Genomic DNA, 23,108 nt, shown 5'->3' on the forward strand with positions numbered 1-23,108 from the left:
ATTACCTTGTTTAGTGAATGGAATGTAAACAGCCAATGTTTTTGCTATTAAAAGAAAATCCATGGGGGCTTTATGTAAAAGGAAAACCTATAAGTATTAATATAGGTGTGAGCCAAGTTCTCCAGAGCTTTTGCTGAATATTTTTATGCGGAAGATAAGCAGTGTCTTAAAAATAAGGAGGAAAAAGTGTTACACAGATTATATTCAACATTCTAAAACTTAAATAGTACCACAAATTTTTTAGTTTATACACACACATACATTGTGCAATGTGCATGTATGTATGTGTATTCCAGTTTCTAGAAATTTGCATTGATAATGTGTATATATTCGTACACACATTATTTGTTTGTTTGTTTCCAGAAGCTATCATATAGAGAGAAAAAGGAAACTTGCTTTTCCTTCAGCAGGAAGTAGAAACCTGAAGCAGGAAGTTATAACATGACCAAGGATCCTTTGTTTAGTCAGTGTAAAACCAGGAAAACAGAGAAGTCTGTTCATTCCTGTTGCTTCCACAAATGCACGTGTTTGAGGGACATGAAGAGATCTCGTGTCTGAGGTACAGAAGTAAACATTAGATATGGATACCTTGATACTAAGCCTCCAGAGTAAAAGTTTCACATAGTTAGTGCTCCATATTGTATAATTTTATAGCACTTAAATTAATATGATATGCCACTATTGGCATGAGATTCATTTTTAATATTACTATTTTACTAAATGAAGCAGTCGCCTTTAAGAATGGAAACTAGGTAAGAAAAAGTCTGTTGACCACAATTTGTGTTAATCCCTGCCATATATATATATGTATGTATGTATGTATTTTTCTTTTTGAGGAAGATTAGCCCTGAGCTAACATCTGCTGCCAATCCTCCTCTTTTTGCTAAGGAAAACTGGCCCTGAGCTAACATCCATGCCCATCTTCCTCTACTTTATATGTGGGACACCTACCACAGCATGGCTGCCAAGCAGTGCCATGTCCGCACCTGGGATCCGAACCGGCGAACCCTGCGCCGCCGAAGCGGAACGTGTGAACTTAACCGCTGTATTACCAGGCTGGCGCCACCTGCCATATATTTTATTGCATAATTCTTTATTGAAATTATGTTTTTGTAAGCCTTTTGCTATGTCGCAGAGAGGTAGTGACATTTATAACTTGACAGTTAAATTTAATTTAAATAAGCTGGTGTTTGAAATAGATAACACTTTCATTTGGGGAAGTTAATGACATGGTAAAATAAATTCAGAGTTGCTTTTACCTATAACATAAAGTTATTTTAGAAATGCAATGTTTCTCTGTATGTTTGTTTAATCTGATTCCTTATGCTGTTTAGAAAAACAGGAAATCAATTCTGCATTTATTATTTTAACCATTTCTTGCATATGGCACTTTTAAAGCAAGATGATATCATCTAGACAAGAAGGCTGTCCCTGGAGATAATTAGCCATTTGATTGACCTGCCAGCAACGATGCTATACCTTCTTTGCAATTATTTGTCATTATGCCTTTCATAAAGAAAAACGATGGAAAAACACATTACATGAAAAGGATAAATAGAAAATGCACATATTCCCTCACCTGCTAAAACAAAATACAGTAATCAAGCCAAATTCTTTTAGTTCATAATTTATTTCAGTAAAGGTGCATTTATATCCTGGAGGATCACATTAACATTTTCAAAGTAATAGAATTGTTTAATGCTTTACAACAATTCAACTCAACAATTAGAATCCCTGTTTGAAGCTCTGGAAGGTTACTTACTCAATTTCATGGCTTTCTAAAGAATTTAAGGAATTCTCAGTATACCTACAAACAGGCCAGCATTACTGTGTGCAATATAAGAGATTCAGTTTAATATAGTAAAGCTATCAGTTCAACAGGTGATTAGGAGATAACCTATTATTTTCTGAATAGTTTGTTTTTCATCTATTTATTTGTTCATCTCTGTTGTCTACCTAAGAGATCTCCCACTAGCTGGAAATTCAGAATCCACTGTCAGTGTGCCCTTTCATCTCCTCGGTTTTAGAACTGTTAATCAAGCTCCACCCTATGGCATTTGTTTTTCTCACCAAGCACAAATGTCAACGTGTGCTGTTACTTTCAGAACAACTCATCAGCAGGGCTAGCCCCCTCCGTATCTGGTATCTTAACTCTGTGGCTCTCAGGACACTGGTGACAGTGTTTCTGAGAGGAGAGGATGTTGGGGGTGGGGGGTGGAGTAGGGAAGGCTACTCAGAGATCTGTCAGACGAGAATGACGTTGATGGGGACAGGTAAGGGAAGGCATAAGGAGAGCAGAGTTGTCCCACTTAATTGCTGCTGGAGAAGTGAACGACAGCATGGGCAACCTTTGTTATTTAGATTGTGTGTGTGTGTGTGTGTGTGTGTGTGTGTGTGTGTGTCAGAAGGACCAAACCACTCAAAGAACCACAGAAATCTGACAAAAAGATGCTTTTCTAGACACCATAAAACAAACAAAAAGGGAAAAAATACAGAGATGGAGTTTGACTGTATAAAAATGATATTGAATTTTATCAGATATATGGATGTTCACTAAAAGAATCCAAAATAAATAATAATAATAACTAGCATATACTAAAGCTAGTCACATTTTTATGCATTCTATACCCAGGGGTCCTATCACCATTTTTTGGAAAGACTATTCTTTCCCCATTGAATGGTCTTGGCACCCTTGTCAGAATTTGGTTATAGATATTTGGTTGATTTCTGAACTCTCAATTTTATTCCATTGTCTATATGTCTCTCCTTATACCAAGGGTCCCTTGCAATTCCATATAATTTTTAGGATGAGTTTGTCAATTCTTCCAACAAAGCTGCTGGGGCTTTGATAGGGATTGCATTGAATGTATATATCGGTTTGAGGAGTATTTCCATCTTGACATTATTAAGTCTTTCAATCCATCAAGATGGAATGTCTTTCTGTTTGTTTAGGTCTTTTTACATTTCTTCCAACAATGTTTTGTAGTTTTCAGAGTAAAAGTATTACACTTGTTAAGTTTGTTACTAAATACTTTATTCTCTTTTGATGCTGTAATAAATTAAATTTTTCTTTTTCATATTGTTCATTGCTAGTGTATAGAAATACAATTGATTTTTTAATATTGATCTTGTATCCTGCAACCGTGCTGAACTCCGTTGCTTCTTATAAATGTGTGTCTGCATATGTGTGTATGTATGTGTCTGTATTCCTTAGAATTTTCTATATACAAGGTCATATCTTCTGTTATTAGACAGAGTTTTACTTTTTCCTTTCTAATTTGGATTCTTTTTGTTTATTTTTCCTGCCTAATTGCCTGATTAGAACCTTTAGTACAGTGTTGAATAGAAGTTGTGACTGGACATCCTTGTCTTTTTTCTGATCTTAGGAGGAAAGTTTTCGGTTTTCACCATTAAGTTGATGTTTGTAGGTTCTTCATAGATGGCCTTTATCAGGTTGAGGAAGTTTCCTTCCACTCCTGATTGTCGAGTGCTTTTATCATGAAAGAGTTTGGCATTGGTTTTGCCAAATGATTTTTCTCTGTCTATTGAGATGATCGTGTGATTTTTTTTTTTTTGGTCCATTTTTCTGTTAACGTGGTGCATCAAATTGAGTAATTTTCACATGTTAAACCAATTTTGCATTCTTGGGATAAATTCCAGTTGATCATTGTGTATGATCCTCTTTTATCTGTTGCTGGATTCTGGTTGCTAGTATTTTGTTGAGGATGTTTGCATCTATAATCATAAGAATTACTGTTCTGTAATTTTCTTTTCTTGTGATATCTTTGTCTGTTTCTGGTATCAGGGTTAGCTGGCCTCAGAATGAGTTGGGAAGTATTCCCTTGTCTTCTATTTTTGGAGTAGAGTGTGAAGGATTGATATTAATTCTTCTTTAAATATTGAGTGGAATTTACTAGTGAAGTCATCTGGACCTGGCTTTCTTTGCAGAGAGTTTTAAAATTACTGAATCCATCTCTTTAAAGGTCGTATGTCTATTTAGATTTTCTATGTACTCTTGTTTTAGTTTCAGTAGTTTATGTCTTTCTAGGAAAATGTCCACTTCATCTAGGTTATCTGATTTGTAGCCATACAGTTGTTTATAGCATTTCCTTATAATCTTTTTTATGTCTGCAAGGTCAATAGTGATATCTCCTCTTTCATTAATAATTTTAGTAATTTGAATATCCTTTTATTCTTGGTCAATCTAGCTAAACATTTGTCAATTTTGTTGATCCTTTCAAAGAACCAATTTTTAGTTTGGTTGATTCTCTCTATTGTTTTTCTATTCTCTGTTCATTTATTTCTGCACTGATCTTTATTATTTCTGTTGAGCAAATGGCATCTGTTGCTTATCATCAGGAACAGAAGTCTGAACACTTCTGTCCACTGCTTCTTGGTATCAGAGTCGCCAGGGAAAATACAATGCGGTCAAGCACTGGATGGAACAATGCTTTACTCACACAGAGAGGAGACAGAGCAGCTTCAGTACTGGGCACTGGTCTCCTATTCATTTCTCTATTGCCCGTGGGTTCCTCCCGGCGGCTGATGCAGGACAGCTGGCCTACGTGCACAACCTCTTGTGCCCAAGAATGAAGGACTCTGTCCTCTACTGCACAGAGGACAGATATAGTAGTGGGTTTGGCCAGGTGCCATATGATGCACATACATAAGCAGAACAAAGAAGTACACATTGTGTCTGAAACAGGGAAAGATATTCCCATAGAGGGTGATAAGTCCAGTTCGGGCTGTGAAAACTCTTTCTCTTGGTAAGGAAGTGTTCCAGGCCAAGGCCCTTTCTTATGCAGCCATTTGGGAGTCTGTTGGGGTCAAAAGACTGCGTGCACATGACTGCCTTTCCCGACAGTTTCCTTCATTCTCTACTTTGGTTCTAGCCTCCTTTTCTTTTTCTAATTTCTTAAGATGTAAGGTTAAATTATTTATTTGAGATCTTTCTTCTTTCTTTTCTATAGTCATTTGCAGCTCTAACTTTTCCTCTAAACACTTAGTGTATCCTATAAATTTTGGTTTGTTGTGTTTTTGTTTCTGTCATTTAAAAATATTTTCTAGGGGATGGCCCTGTGGCCTGGTGGTTAAGTTCAGCATGCTCCACTTCAGCAGCCCGGGTTCAGTTCCGAGGCACAGACCTTCACCACTCATCGGTGGCCATGCTGTGATGGCAACCCGCATACAAAATAGAGGAAGATTGGCACAGATGTTAGTTCAGGGCAAATCTTCCTTGAGCAAAAAGAGGAAGATTGGCAATGGATGTTAGCTCCAAGTAAAACTTCCTCAGCAAAAGAAAAACCCTGAAACTAATTTCCCTTGCAATCTGTTCTTTGATCTGTTGCCTATATAGGAGTGTGTTTAATTTCCACATGTTTGTGATTTTTCCAAATTTCGTTTGGGTATTGATGTCTAATATAATTTGATTGTGGTCAGAGATCGGGCTTTGTATTATTTTAACCCTTTTAAATTTACTGAGGTTTGTTTTATGGCCCAACATATGGTCTAGCCTTCAGAGTGTTTCCCGTGCACTTCAAAATAATGCATATTCTGCTTTGGTTAGGTAGAATACGCCTAACAAAAAAATGGAATGTCTGTCAGGTCCAGTTAGTTTATAGTATTATTCAAGTCTCCTGTTTCCTTACTAATATTCAGTGTAGTTGTTCAATCCATTATTGAAAGCGAAGAATTGAGATTCCAACTATTGCTGTTGAATTATCTACTTCTTTTATTTCTGCCAGTTTTGTTTGTTGTATTTGGGAGCTCTGTTGTTAGCTCCATATGTCTTTATAATTGTTATATCTTCGTGATGGATTGACCATTTTACCATTATACAATCTACTTCTTTACCTCTAGGAACAATTTTTGTCTTAAAATCTATTTTATCTGCTACTGTGTAGCCACTCCAGCTCTCTTCTGGTTTCAGTTTGTATGATGCATCTCTTTCCATTCTTTTGCTTTCAAACTATTTATGTCCTGGAATCTACTAAATTCAAAATATTTATGTCTTATTTTTTCTTTAGACACTATACTTTAAAAAAATCCATTATGTCAACCTTGTCTTTTGATTTGAGTGTTTCATCTATTTATCTTTATTGCAATCAGAGGTGTGGTAGGATTTATGTCTGCCATTTTGCTAATTGTTTTCAATATATCTTATCCCTTTTGTATACCTATAATATTCCATACTCTCTTTTCTAGTGTTAAATACATATTTTCTAGAGTCGCATTTAAAGTCCCTTGTTATTTCTTTTACTATGTATTTTTAGAGTTATTTTAATAGTGATTTTCCTCACAGTTACAATTAACATCTTAAAACAATTTAGTTTGACTAATACCAACTTAATTGTTTTTCATGGAGCAAAAGTTTTTAATTCTAATGAAATGCAACTTATCAATTCTTTCTTTTGTAGCTTGTGCCTTTGGTGTTGTATCTAATACCTCATTGCCAACATAAGGTCACTTAGATTTTCTCCTGTATTGTCTTCTAAAAGTTTTATAGTTTTGTGTTTTACACTTAGATCTATGGTCCACTTTAAATTAATTTTTGTGAATGGTATAAGGCCATTGTCTAGATATATTTTTTTTGTATAGTAATGTCCATTTGTTCCAACACCATTTTGAAAAGACTCTTTCTCCATTGGATTGACTTTGCTCTTTTGTCAAAGATCAATTGTCCATATTTGTTTGAGTCTGTTTCTGGGCTCTATATTCCATCCATTAATCTATCTATTCTTTCACCAAAACCACATTATCTTGATTACTATAAGTTTATAGGAAAATTTGAATTCAGGTAGTATAGTTATTTCACTTTATTTTTCTTCTTCAATATCTTGTTGGCTATTCTGGATCTTTTGCCTTTCCATATTAACTTTAGAATCAGTTTGTTGATATCCACAAAATAACTCGCTGGATTTTGATTAAAACTGCGTTGAATCTATAGATCAATTTGGAGGAAACTGACAACAATATTGAGTCTTCCTGTCCAAAAACGTGGAATACCTTTCCATTTATTTAGATCTTCTTTGATTTATTTCATCAGAGTTTTATCGTTTCCCTCATATAGATCTTGTGCATATTGCATACCCATTGATAGATTTATACCTACGTGGGAGTGTTTACTTTTTACTCACTTCTATTATCAATTAGAATGTTCTAGGTGTTATATCACCAAGAAAGACTATGTAGATATTTTATCATGTTAAATATATCTGTCCATTTGGTATTTACTAAGAGTTTATCAGAGGAAGATGTTAAATTGCATAAAATGTTTTTATGGTATTCATGAAGAGATTCTTTTTCCTTTGACTTGTTCATCAATTAAGTTTCAAGAAAAAAATCCTACTTGATCAAGGTGTCTTTTTATTTTTCAGAGGAGAAATGAAGACCCATTTTTTCTTCATTGTGAGAAATATCATATATATGAAAGAGTGATATATATGTATTGTATATATACATATATTGTATATATACACATATGTACATATACATGTGTTGTTTATATACATATACTATATATATACTGTTTAAATAATGTCTATCGTGTACCTAGTAGTCCAGTGAAGAAATAGACAAATAGAGGGACCCCAAAAACTCATAGATCACTATTTTTCCTCCCTTAAGATAGATAGCCAGAATTTGTACTTTGTAATAATCATTTATTTGGTTTTCTTTATAGTTTTACCAACTATACGCACATCCCTAAATAATATATTATGGGTTACTCATTTTTTAATTTTATGTAAATATACATATTCTTTTACATCTTGCTTTTTTCATTCAACATTGTGAGGTGTGTGAGGTTCATCTGTGTTGGTGTTCCTGTGGATGATTCATTTTCATTTCTATAAATATTTCTTTGAATTAATACAAGAAAATTTATATATCCATTGTATTAATGTTGTTTCTACCTTCTTTTATTATTTTAATCAGTAATGCTAGAAATATTCGAGTGTGCATGTGCAAGAATTTCTCCAGAGCATATACTCAGAAATGGCTTGTAGCGTATATGGACCTCCAATTTTGTTAAATAATACTAAACAGTTTTTCAAAGTGATTGTAGCAATTTGAACACCCACCATTTGGTTTATGCTACTCCGTATATTCATCAACACTTGATATTGTCAGACCTTTACATTTTTGTCAAACTAATAGGTATGTGGAGGTATTTCTTTGTGGTTTAAATTTTAATTTCCTTGAACTTCAATGAGTATGAGCACTATTTCATGTTAATATTAGCCCATAGTTTTCATTCTTCTTTTTTTTCTACTATCTTTATCAGTCTTATTAAATGAATTGGGAAATTTTCTCCTATGTTAAATAATAATGTCAATTTTATGGAGGACTGATATCTAACACAAGGTGTCTCATCTCTATTTATGACATTTAAAGTAGGATGGCTTTTGGGTCTGTTATGTGGTATTTTTATTACCCTATAAGTAATACATGCACATGATAAAAACAAAAACAAAAACTCAAATAGCACCAAAGACATAAAATGACAAGCAAACCACCACCATCCCTAGTCCCACTCCCCAGAGTGCCACTCAAAACCCTTCCTGTATTTTTTTCTTCTGGTTTTTTTAGAATTTTAGAATAATTGACGCATATTTCTCTCTACCTCTCCCTTCATCACCCTCCAAACTTCTATCAGCCATATTATTTTTACACTGTTGAGGTTGACTACACTTTCTATCATTGGAACTGTAATTGCCTTCCATGTTTTGTCTATTGATTCAGTTCAACATTTGTAAACCCATTAGTGCTTTTTAAATTAAATGTTATAACTTTAAATTTAATTCTCTGGAGAATCAAATAATATGACTGGCCATGCAATTAAGGTGATGACTTTAAATCTGTTCAAGTGGAAAACCATATAACCAGCACCAAGGTCACATAGATTCTCTGATTTCACGCTCAGTCAGTTGTCCAAAATCAGGAATAGTAATAAATACTATTAAATAGTAATAAGTAGAGAATAGAGAGAGGTCTACTAACCTTATTTCCTCTGCACTTCCCTTCCTGCTTTCATGCATGCCATTGCCTTGCTTTGAGCCTCTGTGGCATGTCACTGGAATGAAGACCTTTCTGCTGAGCCTTTGTGCCTAAGCTCCGGCTTCCTTCACTCTGTGTCACCGATGTCCTAATGTAGTATCTTCTTCTGGAAATTCATCAAAATCTTGATTTCATTCATGTCCTCGTTGCTATTATGGATTTATTTCCCTTTATATATCTTCTTTAAAACATCACCAGGATTTGGGATGGTTAACAAAAGTCCTATCTATCATCTTAAAATAAAAGATTTTTATCCTTAAATGTCCAGGAAACTGTCTAAAAACTACATGGCTTCTTAATTTTCAGCTAATTCAGGTCTCACATTTTCTAAGAGTCCATTACTGCATGCCTACGAACAAGACTATCTGTAAAAAAAAAAAAAAAAAAAAAAAAAGGTAAAAATTATATACTTCCCTAACAAATAAAAATATTTAAGAACTTGAGATTTGGTGCAAGCATGGATAGCTGTCTAGTCATGGCTTATTTGGAGAAACAAAGCATGGATTAAGACCCTTGGAAAAGATAGATATAGAAACTTCTCTCAGGATCAAGAGTCATGCATCTAACCACTAGAAAGAAAGGATAAAAAAATAATTTTCTTTGTTTTCCTTCTTGCATTATTGTTTTTCTCTCCTCATGTCCCACTGTTCTGCAGTGAAGCTTCAACTCTATGGCAGCACTCCCCATTTCTCCCTCCTACACATACCTCACTTCTTAGTAGTGGCCCTTCTGGGGTCTGGAAGGGGAATAATATAGGAGGACAGAGTCCCACCCAGCAGTACCAACATTGTAGCCTCCCATATCCCATAAAGAACACTTTGAACTGTTATCATAGCATAAGAAGCAGGGTGGTTTTGCCATTTCTTTTGGGGTTCCCATCCAGTGTGCCATGATAGTGCTTATTGGACACCTGCAGTCCCAACATCTTATTACCAAACATGCATTTAATGTCGTGTGGCAATGTCAGAGGATCCATGCACCAGAAAAGGGTATAAAAATCTTAAAAGTGAGTATGAGGAAAAATGGGATGATCCAGTCTTTGACCTTCTCAAATCCCTAAACTGGAAAAGAAGGCACTAGAGGCCGATTTTCTTAGAAAGGGAAATGGAGGGTGTTAGAGAGCTACATCTCTAAACTGTAGGCCTAAGAAATGAGGCCAGCGGACTAAGTGAAATTTACAACTTTGAACGTGGTAGGTTTAATTCATCCAAATTTTATATTTAAAAGAAAACTCTCCCTTTGAAAATGACCTAACAGTGACTGGCATTGCCCCAAATCCTTTAAATGTTCTCAAAATGAACCATAATATGATGATAATTTTGAAAGTCATGTCATTTCATCAAGTTATGGGCAGTACTCACCCAGTCCCCATTGGGCCAAATCAGATATTTCTGTGCCTGCACCAGGAGATAGGCAGCTCCAGAATGGGTGGCCCTTTTATCACTTAATACAACCAAACAAAGCAGAGAAAATTATTACCAATGAGCAATGTGGTTTTGTGTATTAAACACATAATCTCTAATGAAAAAAAAATAGTCTTAAAATTTGAAAGAAAATTTCCCCAACTTCTCATGGCTGCAATAATTTGTAGTAGCTTTATCTTTGAATACCTGTTGAATAATTTGGAGAAAGAAGACCAAACAATGATTGGATTATTGTCTTTTAAATGAAATAACATTTAAAATGTTCAATGTTATCTCACATATATTATTTTATTCAATCCTCACAACATAATAAATAGGTAAGTCAGAATAGCATAGTAGCTAAGAGCTTGATGTTGGAGTCAGACAGATTTGGGTTTAAATCTGAGGTCCGTATTTCATTGCTCTGGGATCATGGACAGGTTACTTAACCTCTCAAGGTCTAGTATTCCTTGTGCAAAATGAAGTGATTAATAGTATTTACTTCAAAGGATTGGTTTGAGAATTAAGTGAGTATATGGATGTAATAATCAAACTGCAACTACTTAATACATCTTAACTGTCAGCATCATCACCTACTTCTTCTTCACCATCATCATAATCATTATCATCATTTCAAAGATGAAGAAATTAAGCCTGTGAGGGTAACTGATTTTTCCAAGTACACATAAATAATTAGTATGAGCCATGAGTAGAAGCCATTTCCTCCCTTTCCTTTGACAAGATTTTCTGTTTAAATATAGGACGAGTTTTTCTCATGGAATAGATCCTGTCTAATAATCTTCTAGCGCTATGGTAGTTAAATTTAATTCAGAGAAATTGCATTTAGATATTAGGTAGCATTTTAATGTGCTTGGATGCACTTTGAAAGCATCATTCTTTCTTGTTAAATTTTAAGAGAAGACGTAGATACAGCCTTTCCTGTACAATTATATATACACTTCAAGACCAGTAGCTGGGCCAAATTTTCTTTTAAGGCTAATTTTGGTTTTCTAATTCAATGAGCATTTTCTCGTGACTAGATGTTCCGCACAAGCCTAGGTTTATTGCTCAGTTTGGATAGGTAATGATTTTAGTTGATCTTAATTATCTTAGATATCAAGAGCTAAGCATTTCTTTTCTATATCCAGCTTGGAAATATTTCCAATAAGCAATCATTTTAGGATCCCAAGAATCCTAAATTTCTACACTTGTATTAGTTTTCTATTGCTGCACAATTTACCACAAACTTAGTGTCTTTAAAAAACACCAATTTATTATCTCACAGTTCTGTGGGTCAGATGTCTGGCGAGATGTGGCTGGATTTTCTGCTCAGGCTTAAGTCAAGCTGTCAGCTGGCTGCATTCTCATCTGGAGCACGGGTCCTTTTCCAAGCTCATTTTTGTTATTGGCAGAATTTAGTTCCTTGCAGCTATAGGACTGAAGTCCCTATTTTCTTGCTGTCTGCCTGCCAGGGCTGCTTTCAGCTCCTAGAGCTTCTCTCATATTCTTGCCCCATGACCCGCTCCATCTCAGTCACAGAGAACCTCCCTCTCACGCTTCAGATCTCTCCAACTGCCTCTACTGCTACCAACCAGAGAAAACGCTCTGTTTTTGAAGGGCTCGTGTGATTAACTTAGGCCACCCAGATAATCTCCCTTAAAATTAACCCAGGGTCACCTGATTAATAATCTTAACTGAATCTGCAAAAATTCCTTTTGGCGTATAAGGTAACACAACTACAGGAGTGGTATCTGATCATATCCATAGGCTTTTCCCAGACTTGAGCAGAAGAGATTGCACAAGGGTGAGGATTTTTCAGTGGAGGTCATCTTAGGATTTTGCCTACTACAAGGGTCTGGGGGATCTGGGACAAGCACATGCATGTCTCTGAAACTATCTGAATAACTGTCTCATCAACTTCTGTTCTCAAACCAGCTTTCTTCCCAACTTCCCTCTTTCCATAACTGTTATCCAAGTTTAGCGTAAGTTCCGTTGACTTCACTTTCAAATATATTTTGTATTTGCCCTCTGTATCATTACAATTTAGTTACAACTGGCTCAGTCATGCATTACTTTCAATATTGCTACCAATATATTACTTTCATTATAATTACAATAGTCTACTTTCTGCTCTTACTCAGTCTGAGCTCTCACTTCCCTACAGGACTGAATCCATCCTGCAAATCAATGATTTTGAAGGATATTATACTGCTTAAAAAACAATCAATAGGACCTTTTTCTATAGCATCAAATCAAACCTTCGTTGGAGACTGTTAAGGCCATGAGCAATATGGTCTCACCTATAAATATCCAATTGTATTTTGCTCCCTACCCAATCTGTACCCCTACCCTTTGCCATGGCTAGGCAGGTTTATCCACTGTCTCATAACACAATGTTATAACTCCTACCAATTTTATCACTCTATCAAAGATGATCCTTTGTCTTAATTTTTTTTCTCTTCCCTCAGGGCATCAAGTAATTCTAGTGCCTTCTTAAGACTTTCCTTTATTCCTGATTATAGTCTGATACATGAGTCTTCTCTTCCTAATTAGATTATAGCTCACTACCCTAATTATGTTATAATGTACTCAAAAGTTGATAGATTTGTCTTATAATTTTGTATGATATATAGTTATCCCTCAAAATCTAGAGGCTAACTACTTTCTCTTAATAAGGAAATCATCAAGTTCTGCTACTGAGAAATATATTTCTACAAAACAGAATGATATTCAGTCATTCTGAATGTCACTCTCCGTTCATAAAACATACCAGAAAATTGAATCATTAAATACCTTAGCCTGAGATATGTGGGTAAACTGTAACAAAACTGTTAATTACTTAGCTAATTACAGCCAAATGGTTTAAATTGAATTATCCAAATACTTCCCTCACTTTGCTCTTCCTCTTTACCTGTAGAGATCCTGGGTGTAGAACACAAATTAGGCCTATATCTGAGTTTATGGAGAAAATATTTGAAATGGTATTTGCATCCAGTTTTGCGATTTTCAAAGGAGTCTTGTGGTGAAGACACGTATCCTCAACAGTGGTCCATACTCAATCTTTAACCCATAAAACCTCTATATAGTATTTGGAGTTTGTGGCCACCAACTGATTCTAGAAATTATCTTTCTTTCTGGCTTCTATAATACTGTTTCTTTCTGGATCTCTTCATGTATCCTTTCATATATCTCTGGCCTTATCAGTCTCCATCCTTCTCTAGACATATCGCAAAGAGAGGTGATCTTCAAGATTCTGTCCTTGATTTTCCCTATTCTCTTTTTCATTTTATTTTTGTACCTGAAGAACTTTTTTCCTCTCCATGACTTTAACAATTACTTGTCTTTGAATGAATCAAAATTCAGGACTTGACCTTTTCTTGGCCCAGATTCCCATCTGCAGTTGACTGTTCTTCATTCCTGTAGAGATTTTTCTGGAGCCCCTTAAATCCAACGAATCCAAAACAGAATTCATAGTACATATTTCATTCCTGCTTTCTTTCATATTTCTCACTTCAGTTAAAGACTTCACAATCATTTTTAGTGACACAATCTAGAAACTTTGGAAACATCTGCCACTCTTCCCCCATACTTCACCACCCATATACTATCATTTCTGTATTTTCTGTTGAATTTGTCTTTTGCCTGCAATATCCTTTCCACTGTAGACATCTATTCATTGTTTAGGCCTAATTTCATTAGACCTAAGAGCTACCATTCATCCTTGAATAAAAATAAATCAGATATTCCTGGAAAGTTCCATGGCCTCATTGTTTTGTATATACTGGCATGCTTCAACTGGCGACAAGTTCCTTAAGGGCAGTGGTCATTCCTGTGCCCCTTCAATTTAGCTCTGTGCCTTTGACATGGTAGATGCCCAACAACTGTTTCTTGAATTCTCTGTGCCTTTGCATGAATTGCAATATGATTTTCTCATTCAAAAAGCAACACTATTTTCCAATCTCATACATTACCTGAAATAGCATTTTCTATCAAGGGGCTTTCTAAATTCTTGATGAAATCACACTTTTTACATAGCTTCAAAATTCTCCAATGGCTTGGCCAGATAAGCTTAATCATCTACCTTTAAAATGCCAAGAATCAGTTCTTAATTAAGTCAAACTTACGAGTGGGTCCTCTGATCGCTAGTGCTAGCATGCTCTTTGCCTATTTTTGAGTAAGGTAGTTTTTTGTGTGGTTTTTTTTTTTTCAGTTTGTCCTGAATTATTCTAAAATAAATCAAAGATTCTTCACAGGTTCCCAAGAAACTAAATATATATCTGCAGTAGTAAAGCTTTAGATGCTTTTTAGAATCTTTTCCTTTAGAATTCAAGAATGAAGTGTGTCTCTCATGAATCTTAATACTAAGTTTTTGATCTTCCATTGTGATATGACATTACTTCCTTTAAATATTTTTGTACAACTTTAGGGAATTTTTCTGTTCCTGTTGTCTATTTGATGGTCATCTTTCATAAAAGAAAAGCTTTTTATGTTCATAGTATCTATTTTCCTAGCCCTTATATCATTTTCCCAAAGTCATTGAAAAGATTCTTTCAATGGAACTTGTGGAGTTTTGAAAGCAGGGGAACTTGTGGAGTTTTTGAAAGCATTCTGCCTGATGGACAGTCTTCTGATGATATATTCTTTTCAAGAGATGTTTAAGATGATACTCAAAATATATTCTTAGCCTTGGTTTTTATTTTGGAAGATTAGCCCTGAGTTAACTGCTGCCAATCCTCCTCTTTTTGCTGAGGAAGGCTGGCCCTGAGCTCACATCCGTGCCCATCTTCCTCTACTTTACATGTGGGACACCTACCACAGCATGGCTTGCCAAGCGGTGCCATGTCCGCGCCTGGGATCAGAGCTGGCGAACCCCAGGCCACCGAAGCGGAATGTGCAAACCTAACCGCTGCGCCACGAGGCCGGCCCCCTTGCCTTGGTTTTGACTTATGTAAACATCTTGCCTTCAACAAAGTCACAAAATTTTACTCAAACCTTCATTTTTAACCCAGTATGCAAATTCCTCTGATTTTTAAAATCAAATAACGCATACTCATCCTGCTCAACCCTACTTGACAAGATGCTAGTTTTGCTTGTTTTTTAAAAGCAAACTTAACAGGAATAAGATGAAATTTGGTATGTGTAGCTTAACATTTCTACTTTGCATTTTTAAAAGTTAAAGGTATGTTTGGAGCACCATAGCTATCATCTTATTTTTATTAAACAGTAATGGATATAGTTCTTGATGGCATTATCTGTAGTTAATGGGCATTTATCTATAGCCTTATATTATTGCTGAATTTGTGGTAATATTTAATACCCAGGGTAACAATTAGTAGAGTATGTTTTGTATGTTTCCCTTGATTGAATTGGTGAATTATTCAGTATATACAAGGTAATTCACTGGGAAGAAAAATTGGGCTGGTGAGTTTGCTAAGAGACACGTGGGATTAACATGCCCCTTAGGTCCATCCAACTTCATTTTGCACTGCAGAGGCCTCTCTTTGTTCTGTAAACACTGGAGGAAGTACCATCAATTACAGTAGCATCTCAGCTTGGTGAAGGGTAAAGAACAGGCATTATCTACACCAGGTTAAATAGATTTATTTATTCATTCAACTGTTTTTAAGGTACCAATAATGTGCTGGTCACTGGAAATTAGTAATAAATGCCACAGTTCATATCTAAGGACTTTGCAGTCTGCTAGGTATTATTTTTCCTAAAACGTATGTTTTACTCCAAACCTAAAACTCTGAAACACAAAGTAACTAAAATGCCTCCTCCTGACTAAGATGAACTATACTCTATATCAATAAGCTACTTTTAAGTACTTCTGGGTAAACTAACATCACTCAAACATAGTCAGAGAAATTCAAGCCACTAAAAGAAATGTGGTCATTTCATTTGCCACTTCTTATATTAAGATTACCAATGCCCAGGGTCCCACATAAGGTTGCAATGGTTGGATCCTGCAGAACTCCAAGGGGCATTGATTACATAGATGAGGATGTAGGGATACTCTTCACTTAATTACAACCTGTGTAGCCAGATGCCCCAACCCAGAGATGTCTTCTTCAGCCACCCCTTTCATGGCCTTTCAGGAATAAGAGTTACCAAGTTGTTTCTTCATTTCGGTTTGTTCAGTGCTTTTTGAGTTCCTGCTATGCTCAGGGCACTTCTCTTCATGGAGTAATAGAGAGATATAAAGATAAATAACACATAAATGGATGGTTTAATGGACAGAATTAGAGTCTGTTCATTTCCTTTACAGACTCCAGATCCCAGTGGAGCCACAAACAAGATGAGTTAATAACTGCATCTCCTTTCTAAGGGATCCTATCTTAATGAATGTGTTCAAGTTGGCCAAGAACTGGCAGTGGCATTTGCTTAATAAAAACCATATGGAGAATCTGTGCTCTTTCACTTAGTGAACATTACCTTTGTGTTCTCTTTGTGCATCCTCATCTCAAGAGAGGGACACTAGAAGGACACTAAGCCATTTCCTTACCAACTTCCTAAGGTGCAGCGTTGACTCGGTCAGCTAACCTACAGTGCTGAGTAAACTCACACGTTTCAGGATGAACTGACTTGAGGCCCCAGGTGGTGATTGTTTTTGTCGCAGAGTTGCAATGGCAACATTGATCATTAAAACAAGAAAAATGAAAAGTATTGGCATTCTCCCATGGCCATCTGTGACTTCTGTGTGCTGGTACTTCGTGTTCAGAGGGGGACTGGATGTTTGAGCTGTCTCTTGGTTTTGCAATGAAAAGTGAAGGAAAGCATTCTTCTGCTTATGCCTGCTTATTGTATCTTTCCCTCTAAATAAAATGGCTAGAAATTATGATATTAAATCATTTAAAATTCCATTGCCATGTCACATTTCACTTCATGTATTTAGCACTTTGAAATATGAGACTATCTTATACTTAATTGTAAGGTTAAATTTGCTATCTTGATCCGTGCATTGTTTTATTGTAGTGGTAACTTTAAACCTTTAATTTTTAGTGGAGTCACAAATTTTTGTTTTGCTATGAGAAATTATGAAACATAATCTGAGATGTTTTGATTGAATTCCAACATTTTAACACAAGTATTATAAGAAGAAATAAAAGTGATTTTTGTTTCCTTTTAGATGTTACAATAATTTTGAAATGTGATCGGAAAGGAATATAATATTCATGACTGGAGTCAAAGATTATAAACATTTTAGAGCATGAATAATAACTAATATATTAAAACACATAAAAGCATATTTATTATGTTGAATCACAGGAAATTGCTATTTTTAGTAAGATAAAATGTGGCCAAATTTTGGCAGTTTTGCTTGGCTCAACTTATAGTATTCTATACATTCCTGCTACCCGGTTTAATCTAAAGGAAATTAGGTCGTAGTTAACCCTCAGTGAGTTAGCCCGTAGAACCTAATGCCGATTCTTCTCTCTCTTGATTTAACCCCTGCTTTTAGGCTATTTGACGTGCAGTAAGTCTATATTAAAGTGGTTATGAATGGAAGAGAGAAAACAATATTAACTAATTTAGTTACTTAAAATGCAGGTTGAGTATTTTTTAAAAATCTAGAAGTTAGGATGAAGGAATAGTTAAGACTATGAAATGAACCATGTTTTAGGAATTATCTGGATTTGCTTACATGCCTTAATCTGTCTCTGACCACCATATATAATAAATATTTGAGGAGGCTATGGAATCAGTATGTTTCCAGATGAGATCAAGATGATATGAAATTTTTGAGTCTATCTGCAGATTTTTAGCTGAAGAGAGAAAGTGATTTACTACAGGGTGAGTCCTTGCTCAGAGTCAGTGGATCTAAATTCTCATGGTGGTTCTGTCACTGGCAGTCTGTGACACGAACAAGTCTAACACCCTGGAAGCATTTTATTTGTTCACTTCACCGACAACTCATAGGGCACATATAAATTCACACTTTCGTAGCAACAACTCTGTGGTTCCTAGGAGCCCACCCCAGAGGTTGGGGACCAAGGGATTAAAAAAGCTTTGTTAACCCTTCTTGGTCTTACGTTCCAGTTCCTATTAATCTAAGAGGAGCTAGCAAGAAGTGAGGAAAAGCAAACAAATTGTAAATTTCAAAGCATGAAAGTGAGTCAAGCTGGTAATTATGTATGAGTTCTTTCCATTTGACTGGTGGCCAGAAACCAGAGACCATGGAATTGATGAGCCAGTATGTCCTGCTGGTTCTGGCTGCAGCCTGAAAGGAAATAATTTAGATAATTGTTTAATTGGATGCTACTTAAAAAGAGAAGCTGGAACTCCCCAAGAATCATGCTCCAGAGTAAACATCTTTTCAACCATGTTGGTTAAATAAAAACCCAAGGATACTGTATCGATAGCCAGCATCCACGAGGTTCCATTTTTCACTGCCATGAAAATATTCCTTTTAACTGTTTCCCGTCAGTCCTTGTCAGTCTCTGTCAGTTTTACTTTTCAATGCTAAATACTTATGGATGATAATTTTCCAATGTGATACTTACAATGAAAAAGGAAAATCAACATCCTAGCTACAAACATGGTAACAGGAAGGTAATATTCAAATGCTTCGTATTAGAGGCAATATGTATAATGGTTATGACACAGGTAGTCATGAGTCAACCTGGGTTTGAATCATCTTATATCACATGTATCTTATATTTTATATAACTTATAAAGTCTGTAACTCAGGTCAGATTATTTGAACTTTCTGTGACTCAGTTTCTGCACTTGTAAATTGGTGATGATGATATTAGGGTTGTAGTAAAGACTATATGAGTCAATTTGTATAAAACGCTTGTACCAGTGCCTGGCACATAATAAGTAACATATAACTGTAATAGTAGTTTGCTATTATTACTGTTTTCTTCATAGCAGTTTCACATAAAAGTGACGTTTTGTATAACCTAATTGAGTCATCACTCTTTTAAACTGGTGTTTTGACTGAATTACCATAGCGTGGTAAAGTCTATCTAATTTTACAAGAAGTGGCTCAGAAAAACAAACCATATGCTATACATTTGCTTCTGCAGCTATATCTAGATAAGGCACTGAATATAAAAAAGGAGGTGAAATGACCAATTAATGTATTTTGATCCTTCTTTTCCTTTCCTTTTTTCCATTCTCTTGATACTATTTTTAGGGCTCACTCTCTCTGAGCTGTATACATTTATATTTAATGATTGCCATTTTTATTCTTTTTGTAGTATTAAATATTAAATATCAGTCAGAAGACCTCCTTTAATTTCCCTTTAGAGTGATGAAATATTACCAGTAACTTTTTCTTGAGATCTGTAGCAATATTCTGTCAAAACACAAGTACTTAATAAAGCCAGGAAACACCTATGAAATAATAATAAAATATGTCAAATAAAGCAAACATCCAAAAGGTGAATTGGGGCAGATTTGGTCTTAGGCAGCTCTCACACAACAGGTATTACGACAAATTCCAGTTACCAAAAAGTTTTAATGATTAATTTTAATGACGCTATTCGCAATGAGACTATTAGCATGAATAAGAATAACTCCTTTATAAATCTTGTAATAGATGAGGTTTCTGATTGCTCAGCAGACACTTATTTCGAACTCCCAGGTTTTGACACCTAAAATATGCCTCTGAGTATTTAATTTTATAGTATCAGTTTACATATTTAGACCAATGAAGTAACATTCAAGTATGAATTCCTAAGTTATCAACTGTCCTAACAAAAGGAAGTCCTAGGCATCTCTTAGGGAAAATACTGGAGTGATATTAAAAACACTAACCTGTTAACCACAGGCTCTGACCAACAGAGTGCATGCTGGCCTTAGAGCTGGAGTGAGGTGCTGGAGTACCCTTGTTTCACCAGGCTTCACACTGTAGTGCTGGATAACAGGGCAGCTGGTGGCGGGGGGCGGGGGGGGGGGGGAGGAGCGGGGGTGGCGGTGGGTGGGTGCTTTGTGAAGAAGGCTGGTGAAGCAAAGAATGGGGAGCTTGAGGGAACTGGGGCCCCAACTATTTACCAACCTCTTCAACCGTACTGAAGGAAGTGGATATATTCATAGCATCCTTGTGAGGCTCACATTTGAAAAGCCAAGAGTGATGAGGAAATACCTTTATTACCAAAAGGAGCTTTGAAGAATAGTCAATATTTATCTGTCTTTCATGGAAGTTATTATATTCCTTGCTGACAAAAGAAATTGTGGTAATTTCCTTCAAATTTGCTTAGAGTTTCTCAAACTCAAAAAGACAAAACCACAAATAAGTTGACTTAACCTGGAGAAAAATGTATTTTAAAATCCCATTATTCTTATGTTTGACTACATAGTATTTGCTATTTCTTTCTATTGAATTTTAATAATTATTTGGGATTTCTCCCATACTCATTTAATCCATTTGAATTTCTGGAAATCATCAAAGGTATTCTAAAAGGTAGCAGAAACAATCTGTAATATATATTTTGGAGATCATAAGTCAGATTCTTTTGAGAGTTTGCAATTTTAATAAAATAAATGAGTTTTATTAGAAATTTTTATTTTCAAAAATTGAAAAATAATTATTTACCTTTTCTACTCGGAGAAGGAAAAATCTGAGGAGGGGTTCATTATATTCAATATATCAAAGTATAACTTGTTCCAAATAAGAAGTTGTAAAAAGGAAACCCAAAATTTGGGTTTAGAAATTTGTACTTTGTTCAATTGAAAAGAGAATTCTAGAATGGTTCATATTATTCTTTTTTGACTATCAATTATAAGACAGTAGAGGGCAAAAACAGTTTGGTAATTGCCAAAATGGATGTGTGTTCTTCTAAGGTATTATTTCACCTCTATATTTTTTCTTCCATTTTTCTTTTCTTTTTTATTTCCTTTTTCTTTATTTCTTCCTTCAGATTAAAATTATTTTCAAAATAATTGTTCTTTTTTATTTTCCTTTTTACAATTCAAAATGATATCCAGATACCAATATCGCTCTGAAAGCAGAGGTTTAACTATATTATAAACAATTCTGCAGCAGAGTAAATTTTCACTGCTCACAATTTAAATTTACTGTGAATGTCGATACCATAGACTAATTTAAGTAATTTTTTTTATTTTTATAAAAACTTAAATGTAATTGTTAAAATTTCAACAAACATTCATTGAATTCCATCTGCTTATAATTATGCAAGATTTTATGGGAGCTATAAAAATATATAAGAGAAGGGGCTGGCCCCGTGGCCGAGTGGTTAAGTTCGCGCACTCCACTGCAGGCGGCCCAGTATTTCGTTGGTTCGAATCCTGGGCGCCGACATGGCACTGCTCATCAGACCACGCTGAGGCAGCGTCTCACATGCCACAACTAGAAGGACCCACAACGAAGAATATACAACTATGTACCGGGGGGCTTTGGGGAGAAAAAAGAAAAGATAAAAAATATAAAAAAAAAAAAATATATATATATATATATGTAGGAGAAAATCTCAGGCCCCTAGTATCTTATAACAAAGAATGAGTGATGAGGTATGGTATGATCTAGACAAGTCACTAGGCCACAAGTCATCTATGACATGAGTCTTATGAGCACTGTTGGCATGTAGAGATGGTTCCTCTGTGGAGCTCCTCAGGCTGTGGGGACCAGTCTGACTATGCCTCTCTTTTGTAGGATGATAATGGAATCCAAGGACTTCCTCACCCATTCCCCACCTGCCTCTGCTCTTACATATGTATGAGCCCTACCCTCAGTAAAAGATGTCCATTAATGAAAGCTACACACCAATGTTCTCTTTGGGATACATATTGCACTAACTAAGGTCATTTGTAATTTTTATTGTTAATTATTTGTTCTATAATTATTATCTTAATGTTCTTTAGGGAAAATCTTGGAAGAGATGCTATCATACCTTTATCTAATTACTTTTGAAAGAAAGCACTTAATTTACTTCTGTTTTCATCTTCCTTTTGGTGACTATGCCTTAGGGTAGGTACTGGGCAAGGAGTAGACATTTAATACAGCACAGATAACATGCATTCCCCATTGTCTATATTATTATATCTAATGCTCTTTAATGAATGTCTTGTTTGTTGCAGGACAGTTCTTTTTACTCTGACTTCTGTGGTTGTGCTTGTCATTACAACTGACTGGATCAGTTGGGACAAGCTGAATCGGGGATTTTTGCCCAGTGATGAAGTTTCCAGAGCATTCCTGGCTTCTTTCATCTTGGTCTTTGACCTCCTTATTGTAATGCAGGTAAGTGTCTTTGTGTCTCCCTCCTTCACTGAAGCAGCTCTATGCTTTGTTCTCAGTATAAGCGACACTATACAGTGAAAGGCTTCATAAAGCTAGAGCAGTGCATGGTTTACAGTTGCTATTAATGGGACCTTCTCTGGTCATATTTTCAGCAGTTTTACTGGAAGGATAAGCCAAGTGGGCTTTTATGAGAGGGGCACCAAAAATTCGTTATACGAACATTGCAAGGTGGGCCCCTAGAAACCATACACCGTGGTGAAGTTTTCTGCCAAGCCTTCAGGGAAAAAAACAAAACAACAAAAACCCTATCATTTAGTAAATGGAACGCTGTAGAGATGAGCAGGATATAAAGCCAGCAAAGCAAGGATAAGCAATTGCCAAAGCAACTCAGGGTTTTATAGCAGTTGAAATGGAATGATGTAAAAATGCCTTTTCTGGTTATG

The 23,108-nt window shown here is 35.5% G+C and overlaps 1 protein-coding gene across 8 annotated transcripts in view; it reads left to right on the plus strand.

Annotated features, from left to right (window-relative positions):
- The window catches only part of TMEM117 (transmembrane protein 117), a 423,429-nt gene that overhangs the window by 328,578 nt on the left and 71,743 nt on the right, over positions 1-23,108 (plus strand). For all 8 annotated transcript variants that reach the window (XR_011496811.1, XM_014836290.3, XM_070494073.1 and 5 more), the window contains one exon: positions 22,506-22,665. Coding sequence is in view for 7 of the 8 variants with exons in the window: in XM_014836290.3 (XP_014691776.1) it covers positions 22,506-22,665 (160 nt within the window). In the remaining variant the exon portion in view is untranslated. The remainder of the gene's footprint in view (positions 1-22,505; positions 22,666-23,108) is intronic.

Source organism: Equus asinus, chromosome 22 (genome assembly GCF_041296235.1).
Source record: "Equus asinus isolate D_3611 breed Donkey chromosome 22, EquAss-T2T_v2, whole genome shotgun sequence".
In the NCBI taxonomy this organism is placed as follows: domain Eukaryota; kingdom Metazoa; phylum Chordata; class Mammalia; order Perissodactyla; family Equidae; genus Equus; species Equus asinus.